At 43.8% G+C, this 15,596-nt stretch overlaps 1 protein-coding gene across 3 annotated transcripts in view; it reads right to left on the bottom strand.

Moving 5' to 3' along the window:
- AP2B1 (adaptor related protein complex 2 subunit beta 1) overlaps window positions 1–15,596 on the bottom strand; it is an 81,183-nt gene that overhangs the window by 36,052 nt on the left and 29,535 nt on the right. For all 3 annotated transcript variants that reach the window (XM_026107243.2, XM_026107244.2, XM_064523366.1), the window contains exons 9-14: window positions 14,564–14,659; window positions 10,151–10,266; window positions 8,871–9,036; window positions 8,260–8,358; window positions 4,979–5,238; window positions 250–442 (exon numbers count right to left, since the gene is read on the bottom strand). In XM_026107243.2, coding sequence (XP_025963028.2) covers window positions 250–442; window positions 4,979–5,238; window positions 8,260–8,358; window positions 8,871–9,036; window positions 10,151–10,266; window positions 14,564–14,659 — 930 coding nt within the window. The remainder of the gene's footprint in view (window positions 1–249; window positions 443–4,978; window positions 5,239–8,259; window positions 8,359–8,870; window positions 9,037–10,150; window positions 10,267–14,563; window positions 14,660–15,596) is intronic.

The following is a 15,596-nucleotide window of genomic DNA, read 5'->3' as shown; positions in this document are numbered from 1 at the left end:
GAAGGAGCAGGGAAGATGTATGCACTGGCCGCAGGGATTCTACAGCATACATCAATATTCGTTATATCGCAGGAAAAACCTGCTGAAAGTTCGCATAATAGCACTGGTTCAATCTTCTTCGAGTTTTAGGACTCAGCACTGGGAGCTCAGGGATTCAAGCATTATAAGAATAAGTGATCGCGGCTTTGCAGAGATGAGCACAGCTCCAATTATTTCACATCAGCTGAAGCTAAAGAGCACGTGGCTTACCAAGCTGTCCAGCCCTCCTCCCAGGAGGTCCACAGCACCCATCTGCATGGAGGACACTTGGGGAACATTCACCGGGGGTCCCAGGTCCAGGTTCAGAAGGTCACCGAGAAGGTCACCCTGCGATGGAATGACCTGCGGCTGCTCCAGGTTTGTAGCGGCAGTTGTGCCCACGGGGCTGTCTCCTGCATCAGTGCTGCAGGGGGGATAAATAAGAATCAGAGAAGTGAACCATTAGTCACCTTTGGTCTCTGGCTTCAGACTTCCAGCATGGAGAAACACAGCAAGGGGAGGCCTGTGAGCAGAAGTCTGTTAAGGTCTGTCCTGGCAGCTCATCTAACCATTACCACATATGAGGCAGTGTGTTATGGAAAGTGGTTCTTCAACCCATGCTTTGAGCACAGGGACCTTCCATGAATCAGGCATCATTTATAATTCAGAAAAGGGTATCTTCAGGTATGAAACCCTGCCCACCTGGAGAATCACAAATCCTTCCTAAGTCATGAGCTGTGAATACTACGCACTGAAAATAAGTCTTTCCTGACTCAGGAGAAGCCTACGGAAATGATTTTGAGCCTACTGAGCCTAGAGAATTATATGTAAATATGAAGCAAACAAACAAACTACCAACAAGAACAAAAATAACATGTGTGCCAAACCCAGATTTCCTCATCAGAAGCCTACCACTAATAAAACTCTTCAACCCTTGATCTAACAATACAAGCTCAACCTCCCCGCAACAGATTTGGATTAGCCATGTTCCATTGGCCAACACCAAGATCCACAATTCTTTTCTAATTAAAAACCTCAATCTTAAATTGACACCTCCTTTCTACCAGTAATAACTTCTTCTTCTATGTATAAGCAGGCATGCTAACTACTAGTCTAGAAAAACTCATTATACAGCTTCCAGAGTTTCCCATCATAAGCAGTCTGGCTCATTTATATTCATTTGCCTCTCAATTTCACAACAAGGAGATGAAAAGAAAATGTAAAACTCACGGTAGCTACTGGAGAACTTATTACAACATTTATTCTTTAAATCCATAGATGCTAATATTTTAGATAACTTTAGATAACAAATCTATTTTGTGTCCTGTTGCCTGCAGGAACTAAGTTATTTCCAGCTCATATTACTGCAGATGCAGCTAACAGGCAGTTGCATACAGATGCTATTGGAATTAGTGTCCTGGCAAGGTGCTTAACACTCGGACTCTTTAGTAGGGATTCCAGCTCCTGATCCGAGTAGCCACGATGCTCTTCCTTATCCTTATTCAGTTACTGAGGGAAAAGCTTTAGCAACACAGTATAAGCTGCTCCTAACTTCACTGCCAAGAGAAAAAGATGTAGCATAAGGACTGAAGAATGAATTAGTTATCAGGCACCAACAGAATGGGTTGAAAGCTTCTTTGCATTAGAAGATTTAGACCTCTAATGGTACTAATATTAGTTGTCCTTTCTGCTTCTGCCTTCAGCAGAGAGACAGTTCTGACTAGGCTGAACAGCTAACTAAAGCATTTTTGAAGAGCAAGTGGTTCTCCTGCTCCACCCCCACCCTGAGAATGGGTTTTAAAGAACAGCATGTATGAGCAGAGGCACATTACATTACAAGCCTGTAGTGCACACACTCAGTTCTTTCCCAGTATATAATCCCTTTAACACTACACCTCTTCAACACTTACTCATCCTTCTTCTGATGGAGATAAAGCAATGTTCAAGGTCTCGTTTAACTGCAGTTGCCCCAAAGCCCAACAAGAAATTAGGAAAGGACAAAACTAAGTAGATTGTATTATTGAAAGCAAACAAACAAAACACAATAAACAAAAATGAACAAAACAAACAAAATAACAAAGTGCCAAGCCTTCCATTTCCTGTATAGAATGGGTCTTTTTAAAGAGATTTGTATGTACTACTTCGTATTTTATTTGAAAGACAGAAAGGAATAAAGAGGGTTATATACAGAAAGAGGGCAAAAGAACACTTGATATAAGCTTTCTCCTTTGTAGCTGATTGCTGGCTACTGCCAAGTACTTTCTCAGAGTCTTTTACTCCTGTACCTCCACATGAATTGGAGATATGGCCCTGTGTGTCCAACCTCCAGTGGTTCCCAAAAGCTGCATGTCACAAGGGATGAACAGCCTGAACCGGAACCAAAAACTTCCTGGTCCACCTGGTTGGGAATGGGTACTCCTGCCCTCGTCTAACCAGACCTCCCCCCTCCCAGGTCCTCTGCTCCCAGGAGCTCTGTATGCATCTGCCCAAATCTCCCAGCTGCCTTACAGCTAGGTAAGGTGGTGTGGACCACCACGTGAGGAAACGCTGCCAAACGATCGGGGAGTTGCTTCCCCACCTTCAGGATTCACTGCAACTCTCTGCGGCCCCGAGGCTCGCGGAAGAGGCTGGAGCCTCTCACCGCCTGTGAGCGGTTCAATAGGTCTGCCCGTCAGCCAAGAGCTGAAACACACCCTCCTACACTGCTTCCTATGACAATGCACTTCCTACAACGTCATGCAGTGTATTCTGCCAACCACAACTAATTCCTTATAGGTTTATATCCAGAAAAGCACCACTCGACTAGCTATTTCTGCCCATCTACTCAAGGTAAGGCTATCTGGACCATCTTAAGACACATTCATTGGGGACATCTCCACAGTTGACTCCGTGCTTCCACCTCTATCTTACTGTGCAATTTGAAGGAAAAAAAGAAAAACAAATCAGTCTCTAGGGGGTAGGTCAGCTACCAGAATGGCCATCACCACAGGGCAGAAGCAATGTAGATGACTCCAAACAGTTAGGCAAGGAGGTTATCTTCCACTACATCACCACTTTCTAACCTGCTCCAAGCTGGCAGATTTTCATGCGTCTTTCAGGACTAGGAAGATGCAAACTAGTTTTAGTATTCAGCAAGAACATACTGCATGCATGAATTCAGGCTCCCCACAACCCTGCTCCTGAAGAGCTTCTCACTATAAAAACATTGCTTAAAGTGGCAATTTGGCATGCTGTGACATGGTGCAAGGGAGGCCTTGGCATCGGCTTGACTAATCTGTCCTTTTGCTAGCAGTTAAGCAGAAAGCCACAATGACAAGGCCTCTTTATAAGACGACCTTACATTGGAGAAAGCTGATGTGTCACTAAATAACACCAATCATTTTTTAATTCACCAAGAGGGCTGGAGCACAGTGCCAGCATTCAGCGTGTTCTGGTAAGCACCTTTTAGACTTTCTCCCAGCGATTCTTACCACTGCTGATAAAGCCCTGATGCTTTTAGGTTGAGGTAATGGGTAATTATGGAGCAAGAAACACCAGATCAATGTTAAAAATTGCTACAGTCAAAAAACAGTGCAGGTGAGTTGACTCTCCTGGCAGTAGCTACTAGTTTCAAGTCCCATAAGCGGCATACCCAAGAAGATAATAAAAAGTAACATTCCTTGCAACAATTGAATTCCTTAAATTGAGTAAGCTACTCCCCTAAAATGTTAGCTTCTGTAATGACCTGAAATAACAATAGCGATGTACAGAAAGGCTGGTCAGACTGGAGACCAAAGCTACATCTCTCTTGCTAGCTTATTTTGCTAGGGAGGCAAATCTTTGAGTAGGAGAGGCAGCTGAGCAAAGTAGCCACTGCTTTTTTGCAGGTCCTGGGTCAATGCAGCCAGACTGGATTTCATACACAGTGAGAAAACAATTCGGCTTCCCAAAGCCAGTCATACTACAGAAATAGCTTTAGTTGCTAAGAATAGCAGAGGAGTGGTGTCAGAAGATAGAAAAGGAGCAACAATCACACATAGATTTATCAGTGCAATAGCATAAAATAGCACTGCAAATGTCACTTTGGGAATATATTAAAAGGTAAGCCAGGATACTGTGCCTCCTGCTGTAAAGCACACTTGCGTTTGTAATTAATACAGTTGGCAAATAGCACTGCTTACCTGAATGACAAACCATGGGAACAGGCTGAGCAGCAACACAGCCAGAATTCAAGGCTACTGTAATGCCTGCTCTTGTAGATCTAACCCACTCCCAGGACCGTGATCACAGGAAAGTCTTAAAGCTCCAGATAATAAGCCAAAGCATTATTTTCACAGGTTAGACAGGACCGTATCAGTGTAAGCATCTTATTTCAAGCCCAAAAGATTTCAGTGACAGGACCTAGCAGATCATACACTTTCCTTGCTTTACCTTTACAGATACCAAGCAACAAGGAAGTTTTGCTAGTCCTTCCCATCTCACATTCCCACTGCAACGGGTCCTGGTATTTACCAGCTACAGAAAGCAGGTGTTATTCTACCTGACTAAGCTACATTCTTGCTGAAGCAAAAGCTCTTATAGAAGCATACACTGCCTGGATTGTGCAAGATACTTGATTTTACCACTGTCGTCCTCCTCCTGGACTAGCCCTGCACCAGTTATCCAAAGCCTCTGCTTTGCTATTCCAACTCTAACGTCAGAGGCCTTATAACCAGCGCTTTCTCAAAGGACATTAAGGCTTCTCCCTGCATGAGAACTTTATGATGCTTCCTCTGTCTTCTGATGCAGAAACTCAGAAACTACATATCCAGGATTAAATCCTACAATGAAATAACTCCTTAAATGATCTGTAAGCCTCTATACAATCAGTAAAAATAGATAAATAAATAAAAGTGTTGAAAAGGTCCTTGCATCTTTTGCACTGTTTGCTAGGAAGAAACAACTGATCTTCCCCATTATCACAACGGTTGCCTCTGCTTACCTTCCATGGTGAATTGGCAAATGCTTGCGGTGGATCCCGTGGCTCCCCTCCACAAAAGCGTTGGGTGGTTTGTGGTACACAGAAGCTAGAGACCCAATATGGCAGATCAACTCATCTAGCAGAGTCGGCTCAATCAGATCGGTCTCTTCAGAAATAAGCGGTTTTTCTGATAAGACCACTTCTTTGGCAGTCACTGGATCCGTGGAAAGAAGGCGCCAGTAGATGTAGCCACGATCCCGCAGGTCTGGGTTGTCAGAATCCTGAGACAAAGCATTGCAGCAGTTGTGGGTTTAAATGGGACTCACCACTGTAGCCACTCTAAATTTCCTAGCAGTGATTCTGGTCGATTTAAAGAACAGCCAGTAGCAACACAGTCACCAATTTCACAATGACGTTACAAACTGCCGTCAAAATTAAAAATAAGAATGAAGGATCAACTCCTGGCTTACTGCCCCAAAAAGTTAACCCAGATGGTCAGAGGAAAAGCCCAGGACTGACACACCCCACGATTGTCCCATCCCACAAAACTTCTTTCTAAACTCTCCTGCCACTTAATATAACAATAAGAATCAGAAGAACTGGGAGGGGGCGCAGACAGGAGAAAAGAGGCTGAATCAAAATGACTCAGCCACATACTAAGAGTAGACATGCAATACTGCATATTATAGAAGAATGATTCAAGATTCCTGGAAACATATGACTTGCCCAAGGGCACTCGTAGGACAAAAAGATCCTGCAGAGCTAGGATGGATCTTAATAAGCTATATTCTTCATGCCAAAAGAGATCTTATTTATCTTGCCTTTTAATTATTTAATGAAGTATGGAAAGATGCTAACGATACATTGTTCGACCCCTCATCAGTTCTCCAGCTGTCAATAACATCTTTGTTTTACTGCAGATAATGACTCTGCATGAAGCACTAATTATTTCTCTCTTCTTTGCAAACAGCTCTGCCCAGAGCAGCAAAGTGGTGATAGCTTGCAGCTAATGTTCTAGGGATAGGGAGCTGGTGCGGTTTTATGTTGGGGTGCAACATGTTTAAGCTGTTCACGGAAGGAAGGGGTGGGATTTTTAAGCTCCATATCAGCAGAATAACAGGGTAAATGCTTCTGAGCTTTTTCTGTAAAATTTTGGCAACAAAGCCTACACCTCATCTGCCTTCATCATTAGCATTTTTTCTCTTGTTCTGTGATCTCACTCACATTGCTGCTGATCTACTGCAACCTGCTGCTCTGCCCTCTGTCTCAAGATATTCTTGGGCACACAGCAGAACATCTATTTGTAATGAGACCAAGCATGCTAAATTCATTTTGCTTGCAAAGACCTAGATACAACGTCTGGGTCAACTAATTTCTCTGCAGTGCTGTTTTTCAGTTTGATGGTGGAGTCGTGGGCTCTTTGAGCCTTTGCCCTTAACAATTCCTACAAGAACCTCCTCATCCTCTCTGCAGCAGGCAGTTTGAGATCAGAGAGGGCCTCCGCAAGGGCAGAGGCAAAAGACCATGTGCTCCCACCTACTTTCAGTCACATACAGATTCAAGACTGACTGTTTCTTCCCACAGCCAGATACATGGATTTGAAACTTTGGTCCATCTACCGAAACATAAGAGCCCCAGATCTTTACTTTCCCACAGTTTTCCTAATCCTTCACTCTACAGGGTCTGCACATACACCTGTAGTGCATGCCATTGAAGTTTAGTTTAATTACCACGCTAGTTTAATTACCCATGCCAGACAGACAACAGCAATGAAGATGCAGTGGCTCTGTGCCATCCACAAAGGTTACAAACCTGCTAGGGACCCTGGTCACTACTACACATCTGTGTCCCTCCCATCCTCAGCTGCTTCGTTGCTATTTTTACCAGTGTTGGCTGGATTAGGCTGGCTCCTGCTACGATCACACCTGCATTCTGTTGTGCAGACTTACCCTAAGAGACATGCAAAGCGTAACAATACCTAAGCAGGGGAAAGAAACGTGCGTGTAATTACTCTCCCACTCAAGGGAAAAACAGTATCTCTACCTCGAAATCAGACCTTGGAGTGGAAGGCTTTTTAGTGTTTTACAGCTACTTACCCTACATCGATTCTCATATAAAATACAATAAGCCAGACTGAATCAACATATGTGACAAAGAGAAAAAACAGACGCCTATTATATTCCTAGGGTGCCATTAAGTGTTTTGTGACTCAGCAGAGTGGGTTTTAACACTTAGTACCTTTCTTCTGCTGGCTTAGATGAAAGATACTCTATGCCCTTGGCCCGTCCCTCTCCAAAGAAGAGCTGAGAGCCTACGTAATAGCATATTTGTCTTTACAGCTATGTAGGTTTTGAAACAAGAACAGCAGGCTACAGATTTCTTGCCCATGCACCATGCAATACCCCCAACTGTGAGAAACTGAGTATTAATAAGTCCACATCTGTGACTTCTTGCAGCAAAAAGGACCAAAAAGGCTAGCTGAAGATTCTTTTCAAGCAGAAAGTCTGGAGTCCACTGCAGCCATCCAAAGCAGCTGGAAGAGTTTATTTTCATCACTTAATACAGTAGGTCTGGAGAAGACCTGCTCTTTTTGGGCTATGGCATTACACAGCTGTCCCAGACATTAGAGCCAGGGAGTGCAAGAGAATCGACTTAGGTCTTACCCACTCCTGCCAAAGGAACATCTCTGCTTCCATACTCCAGAATTACACAATTTTTTTCTGCCAGCTTAAGCCTGGTCCATACCTGCAGTGATCTAAGCTTACAATATCCCTAACTCAGCACTTCATGTGTAATGAATCTGGGATCCTGACCCACTGTCAAAGCCTCCAACAGAGTTGCCACACTGGTTGGCAACAACCAAGTAGGAGAAAAAACCCCAAACCTTAGTTCTTTTGTTTTCAGAGCACTGCTCAAGCTCTGCTACTCACAGAACAAAGTCTTTGCTAGGCCCTTCCCCTCTGTCATAGCCCCAGTTGTTTTAACTGCAAGCCACCTTAAAGGAGAAAGCATTTTAGTTTCTACAGAACTCTTAGCCTGTTCCTAACATTTAATTTGAGGGGGGATGAGGGGGGAATTAGGATGAGGCAAGAGCAAAGAAGGAGAGTGCAGATGCCAGATGGCATGGTAACAGGCACAGAGCAGCTCTTAAACAGAGTCAAAACCATCCTCTCTGGGAGAAAGAACACGCCTGAATCCCATCTACCAGGCACAGTGACTGGCCTGGCAGATGGGATACACTAGTTTGCAGGTGCCTAGCACAGTGTCTAGAGTGCTCTGGTTCACCAGGTGTCTTGGCTTACCTGTGTGGCCAGGCTGAGGACCTGCTGAACCAGCTCCTGCGTCTCAGAAGGCTTTTTTAAGAACAGCTTCACTATAGCAGTCAGCAGCGTGAGCTGCACCTAAGAAAAAAGAACGCAGTAGAGAGATTACAAGAGTTAGCCATGCTTTAGTGATGTGTCCCAAGTCTAATCATCCTTTACTGATATGAAACTCAAGTCCATGATTTATAACAACATGACACTTTTTGTTGCCAGTAAAATCCAGCATAGTGAAACTCCCTCTTGCCTGTTGCAAATAATTTTGCAAACAAGTCCCTAATCACCATGCTGAGATTTATGTAATAATTTTATACATCTCAGCACTACTCTTCTGTATGTTCTATTCCCCAAGAGGGTTATTTTCCCCCCAGAGTATCCAAAACATGGAGTCCCTCCTATCCTCCAGGAAGAGAAGTTTTGGAGACACAGGCAGACCACAGAGAACGTCTACAGACTCCCGTAAGTTTTATTTTAGCCAAATACTGAAATGTTCATTGGGAGGTATTGTCTGACAACTGCAGTAATATTTACAGTCAGTTCCATACATACACTGCATGCCACACGTACAGATAAAACGGAAAACACAGTTTTACCTGGGTACTTTCATCATGGAAGCCCTCCAAAAAGCTCTCTAACAGCTCATCAGCATTGTCAATTCTTTCTGCATATTCACCCACTATCCAGATCATGGCAGCTCTGGCATCGGGTTCATCCAGGGAATCTAGGTTCTCGCACAGAGTGGCAATGATGCTTTCATACCTGATTTGTCAGAGCACAGATTGATTACTGGGGTGAATTCAAGTTGTGTTGCTCCATATCAGCCCACATCATTCTGCAGAGAATCCTGCACTGAATTACAATATCTTGTATTTCTGTGCAACAGGCAGCAAGCAGTATTTCACTCAACTGCGCAAGATAATTCCTATGCATTTTCCTTTTCCATGCTGAATGCTAAGATTTCACAAACTCAAGCTCTGCTGTTTTTTTAATCAGCAAGAGCACCCAGATGAGGAATTCAAGATGCAAAGTTGCCTCCCTTTCTTTTTGGTAAGAGGAACATTTGATTCAACAGTTCAATACAGCTTCCCATGAGACTGTATCAGATCTTGCAGCTTCACTAGAATCTCTTCCAGACTGGTTGCTCTAAACTGGATATTATCTTTCCCCAAGGCTTTGCTATAAAACAGACATCCCACACTAATTATTTAGTTTCTCCTCATCCCCACGCATGGGTATCTCTATTGTAAGCAGTAAATCTATCTTGCAACAGACAGCAGAAATTGCCAGAGGCGCCTGCAGATGTCCAATACTACTTTTTACATGTTCATGAAGCCTCTGCTGAGAGACATTGGTGTGTTATTCTGTAGCTAAAGAGACAAATCCTTGTCGCACATAGAGTTTAAAAGAAGTAGTCGGACAGAACATTGGATATGGAGAAAGCCAGCAGCATTTTGTTCAGCACGATCTAGCTGGGCTCTCAGATTTGGAAAGCCATGAACGCCCTTTCAGGAGATTGTGTATAAGCCTTCTAGAGGAGACAAGCAAAACCAGAAGGGCACTGCTGTAAACTTGGTCAAATCTCTTTTCTGACATTTCCTATAGGAACTCCATAGGTTTTGATGAAGGCTTATACTCAGCATCAAGGTGGAAGGGAAGATTTTCAGTTCAAACTAATTCTGTGTCATGCATACATCTTGTCCAGAGCTGCTATTTGATTTCTACAGTGTTAGGGTCAGAAGGGACACTGCTTTTCAGAAAGATGGTCACCTTCACTTCGGTGCCCCTGGAAAGCTATACTGAGCGAGTTTTGCATTGCTCTACTCTCACGCTAGCTGACTAGGGCTTCCAAAAGCTTTGTAAGACTCTCACGTACTTGTTGGGGTACTTGCGGAAGATGTCCCTGATGACTACAATGGCCTCCTGGACCACATAGTTGACCTTGGTCTGGATAAGATCTAGCAGTGTGCTCACACAGCGCTCTGCAGATTGCTAGAGAGAAGAGCAGAACACCACAATTAAAAGAAGTTGAAGAAAAACCCCTTCCCAGCCCACGACACACACACCAAGGCATCAGGGATGCCTATCAAGGAGGCACCAGCAGGGGGAAAATAAAAGCACAACAGCTATCAACTTGTGTGTCCAGATGTGTGTCCAGAATACCCTGCACGGTGACCAGTGCTTGTGTACCAACTAGGGTATTTATGATGCTACACAATGAAGATACCCGCTGACTCCAGCTCCTGCGATAAGTGAAGTGATTGAACTGACTGTGCCAGTAGGTGGTTGGATCATCACACAAAAGACATTAAGAACATTGCCCACATTACTACTTATACCACCTTCTTGCTGGCTAGCAGTCAAAACAGGTCACTGAATGAGCTCTCTTGGACTTGCCCAAGCCACAGCAACCAAAGGTGGGAGCATTTTGACAAGGACTGCTGGAAGGTGTCTAGGGAAGTAAGAAGAAAGTGGAAGGAAGGCATGCTACCAATCATATTGCAAGAACAGCAGCAGATTCAGTATCTTTGGGGTGAGGTCACTACCAATGTGTGAAGATACAACTATAAACAGAAATCTGGCTGTTGCTAATGCAGGTTTCACATTAAATAACTCAAAATGCCCAGCCACAGGCACTGTAAGATAACAACAGCTAGGCGCTGCAACACTCCACGAACCAGAACTGGAATTAAAGGCAGAAAATTCAGGGAGGTCAATTCCCAAATAGCACAGATAGGCAGGACATCAGAAGAGCAAACTCCAACGCTGGAGAGCCTGGAATAAGGATAGTGATTTGGCTATTAACAGAGTACATATGAAGCTTCATTACACAGCTGGTGATTAATGTGAGAAGCAGACTGCTCACGACACTGCCTAGGCAATCACCACCAGAACATTCATAAAGCATTCAGTATCAAGACAAACCTTGTAGGGTACAAACAATAGCAACGTAGGTGGATTTTTCAATTCAAGTGAGCTAACAGGCTCCTTCATTTTTGGAGAACTTGAAGGCTGAGTAGAGGAGGAGGAATGAAATGGCATTTAAGTAAGTCACAGAAATCATTTTTTTGAGAATGGGCAAAATCTCAAGGACAAATCTCAAGACTTGTAGATCTGAATTTGGGACAAGCAGAGACTAAAACCTCTGTGACTTTTGCCCATGTGACCATAGCAGTGGTACCTTACCAACGCAGCCTACGAGCACACCAAACAGTGAAAATGCTAGCATGGGAATCGGGCAGAAGAGGAGACCTCTTTTAAATCAGCATTTGCCCCATCTTTGCAAACTAGCACTAAAAGCCAGGTGATCTTCAAGAGCACTCAAGCTAAATCCTTCTTAAGCTAACTCAGCTCTATAGAATCTATAGCATCACCCACTGCTTGCAACTGAAGCAGTGCAGCGGTGCCAAACCAACTAGCAACGCTTCAAGAGCTGAGAAACTCAAGGAAAAGAAAATTAAGGTTTACATTTTTTCCTCCTCAGATTCTTTGAAACCTGATTTTCCAAGAAGGGCGTAACATTTACTTTGAAACATGCAGTATTGATTTTTAGCTCAAGAGTCCCTTGGAAAGCAAGCTGCCACATGCACAGCAAAGTAGTCCTCAAGTCCCTGTAACAAAGCACATCCCAGCTCATCTCATCCCTTGTAAACACGTCACTATTTGCAGGTGGACATCCCTGGGGACTCCAGTGCTTTGCAAACTGATATGAAAGAGTGCCCCAGCCAGAGCAGCTCTCAGGTTGGAGTGAGAAAGGACAACCAGCCAATGCTAAACTTGCTTTGCTGTTCTCTACTAACCAAACGAAAGCCTGCAAGATTACTGAAGTAATAACGCCTCACACTCTCAGTCATAACCCTCAAAGATTTTAAGAACTGGGCTGCTAGCAGAATCTCCTGGAACTGAGACAAATTCCCCTTTAATATAGTTCTTGCCGCTTCTCCTTTGCTTTACAGGAATCACTAGCTACCGCATCCTCTTCATGTACTCTTCCTCAGAGGCCTAAAGGGAATATGAGCAAAGCCTTCTTTCCTTACAATCAAAGCATCAGATGTCATCTTCACCTAATGCTGTCAGTGAAGCAAACCAACCCACAACTCACCGATACCTTCACCTCATGCTGTCAAGTCTGGCTACACCACTTCGATGTACACATCCCCAAGCTAACTCCACCTTAGGAAGCCTATCTGCATGAAATGATGCTCTTCTGACATCCCCCAAACCAGTATGACTACTTAAGCCCGGGCAAAATCCGTCAGCCTTGCTGTTCAACACGTGCATTGCTCACACTTCCAAAACTAGCGCTACCTCTGCTGGTTGCCTTATGCTCTGTTCTGCAGCGCAGGTAATGCCACACTTGCTCTAAGGCTCAAGTCACAGCAGGCACAAATTTATTTACTAGCTTGCTCTTCTAAGAGAGACAATTAGATAAAAGGTAGGTTCCCTGCGAATGCTCATTCATCAAAAGCTCCTGCTGGCTGTGCCCTATATCAAGAAGCAGATTTCTAAGCCTTGGGAGATTGGACACCAAGGGCTGCGAGAATGCTGAAACTCTTCCATTAGTCATAACTCACAGAGCTAACAGCCTCTAGTAAACACAGATGCACTGGGGACAGGGATTAACCTAGCAATAAGGACAGCGTAGCGAGTTGTTCTGTACTTGCCCTCTTTTAAATATGGCTCTTGTCAAGGAGTAAACAGGCCTAATCTTTAGCAGCAGTGTCTTCAAAGGAGTGCTGCTTAAAAAAAAAAAAAAGAAAAAAAGAGAGAGAACTCAAGTTATTGTGAAATATAAAATCAAATAGTTATAGTCGCTGCAAATTTGCTGTGACATTATTATTAGTCTTTTGCAGACTGAATGCAACTCTGTCATGGTACCAGGGAGGGGGGGAAAGTGCTGGAGATGAGGGTGAGAAAAGGTGAGACCTTCCAAAACATCTTGATACTGTAGGAATACATCATCTTTCATCTGAAACCACACCAGACCAACACATCTCCCCCTTCCCAACACACCAGCACCCCTACAAAAGGGGCTGCCACCAGCTTTTTAACTTCTCGGTAGCCCTCTTTCATGCTCGAGAGCCTTTTCTGCTGTCACTCCTGCAGCTCTATCCAGACAGCCTCCTGCCTGTGTGTAACACAGAGGGAGCACTCTTTTTGTTTTGTTATACTGAGGTCTTTTTGGAACTGCAGGCATGAAACAGAGGCAGTGATCACCCACTTCGTTGGCCCCGTTTAAAAGAAAGCCCTTTGCAATGATAAGTCAAAGGAGGGATCAGACCAGCAGGCTGTACAGGAAAAGGTGGCTGATTCTTTCAAGTGGACAGAAATTGGTGTCCTCTTTAGGCAGGCATACAGTGGTTTAGCTGAAACAAGAGAAACTTCTGCACTGACACCATACTCAGCCAGGCATGATTAGGTTTTATTTAAATCTGCTGTCAGTTAATGCTCACAGGAGCACACTTTAGCAAGAGCTAAATGAGCTCAACCGAAATTAGACCACTTACATGGCATTTCACACTCATTTATCAGTTTATTGACAAGTACCAAGACCACAGCATACGTGTCTTCTCTCTTCAAAAGTTTTCTGAGCTCCTGTCAGGCACACTAGATTTACTTACAGGGAAATTAACAGGGATACCATTTAAATATTTTCTTACAAGCATTTTGGTGGGTCTTCAACTGGCAAAGGACATTTCAAACTGTTGTTCTGGATAGCTACAAAGGTTCTTGGGAATGTATTTGCATAAGTAGCTCGGCTAAAGAGAACACACTCTAAACAAAGCCACAAGCTATGCAGACCCTTAAAACCAGATAAAGACGCAGTCACTCTGACTGTCTCTGCACAAGTTGTTCTAAAGCATCAAAAACCTCTGCAATTCTATACATGTGTTCTACTCAGCTGAAGCCGGAGGCGCAAAACATCTCATAATACTGAGTTCCTCTGCACAATCTTTCTTTCCTTCCCCCTTCAAAAGGTCTATCACTACTGAAGAAGGTCCTCAAGGACAAATGGTCATTGTTCCACTGAACAGTAGTGCTGCCTTGCTCTGCCTGCAAGCTGAGGTCTGAAAGCAGCAAAACACCCTCCTATGATGTACTCAGCTGGAGCTCATGAGTCCTACTGTTCAGCTGGGGCTTTGGCTTGATCCTAACGTATCCAGGGCACTTGATGTCTAACACAGGAACAAGGAAACCTTGTGTGCCATGCAGGGATGAGAAGGAGGAGCCCAACATTGTTTCTGGAGCCAGAGAACCATAGAAAACCTCTCAAGTTTTGGATACTTGCCTCAACCTTGATGGCACAGCGCCCAATTGCTCGGACGGCCTTGCGCACAAAGTCAACATCCACCTCAGTAGCATATTCCTTGAGTTCTGCCAGGACCTGCAGAGAAAAACACACGAACATGAGTCTTGACGTCACAGAAATGATATGGTAGAACATCCCAGTCTAACTAGTCATGCTACTTGGATACCACAACATAAGCAGGATGTATTCTTCCACAGCTATCCATACACAAAGTTAACACAGTCAAACTCTACAGTCCCTGTCTCTGAAACCCACTGCTGCCTGGAGGAGAACGGGTTTGGATTAGGCAGTAAGACTTGTTTCGGCCTGGCTGAAGCCAAACGATGGCTAGAGGTAGAGGATTCTCAAATTCCCCTGACCAACAACTAGAGCTGAAACCAGCCCTGCCAAACAAACATTACTTTCCTATATCTTCTAGTGTCAGAAGGAGTAGTAAGGGTTGTATATCCATGTACACACACATTATGTACAATTTATTGTACTTATTGTTCTACATTCACTGTAAGCAAAACTCTAAGCATCAACATTTCTGGCCTCTCCTCTTCTGCACTGAAGTGCATGCCTGGATCCCTACGGGATCCAAAAGGAGGAGGAGGAGGAGATCTGGGGACACTTTGCAATTCCCATACAGAAATTTATAACAGCATGAAGATTTTTTCCTCTTAAAAATAAATCTTACCTTTTTGTCTCAGTTTTTCTGGATAATGGGAACTGAACAAGGGCTTAAACGAGGACCTGCTGGGATTTTACAGACCACTAACTAAAAAGCTGTTTTATCTTAAATAAATCACTTGGCTTAGAAAAAGTGATTTTAAAAGAAGACCCCACATAATTTATATTACCTCAAAGTCTCATTTGTTTCAGCTTCTCATGTCACACTATGACATCAGGGATTTTGTTGTGATGTCACAACCAGATTGCAAAGGAGAAAGGAGCAGCCCAATGCGAGACAGTTGTTTGAAAAATCTACAGTTGGTGTCAATCGCTCAGAACAATGACAAGCTAAAGAGGC

Source organism: Dromaius novaehollandiae, chromosome 19 (genome assembly GCF_036370855.1).
Source record: "Dromaius novaehollandiae isolate bDroNov1 chromosome 19, bDroNov1.hap1, whole genome shotgun sequence".
In the NCBI taxonomy this organism is placed as follows: Eukaryota; Metazoa; Chordata; class Aves; order Casuariiformes; family Dromaiidae; genus Dromaius; species Dromaius novaehollandiae.
The sequence above is the reverse complement of the archived record's forward strand: the minus strand, read 5'-3'. Positions and strand labels throughout refer to the sequence as shown.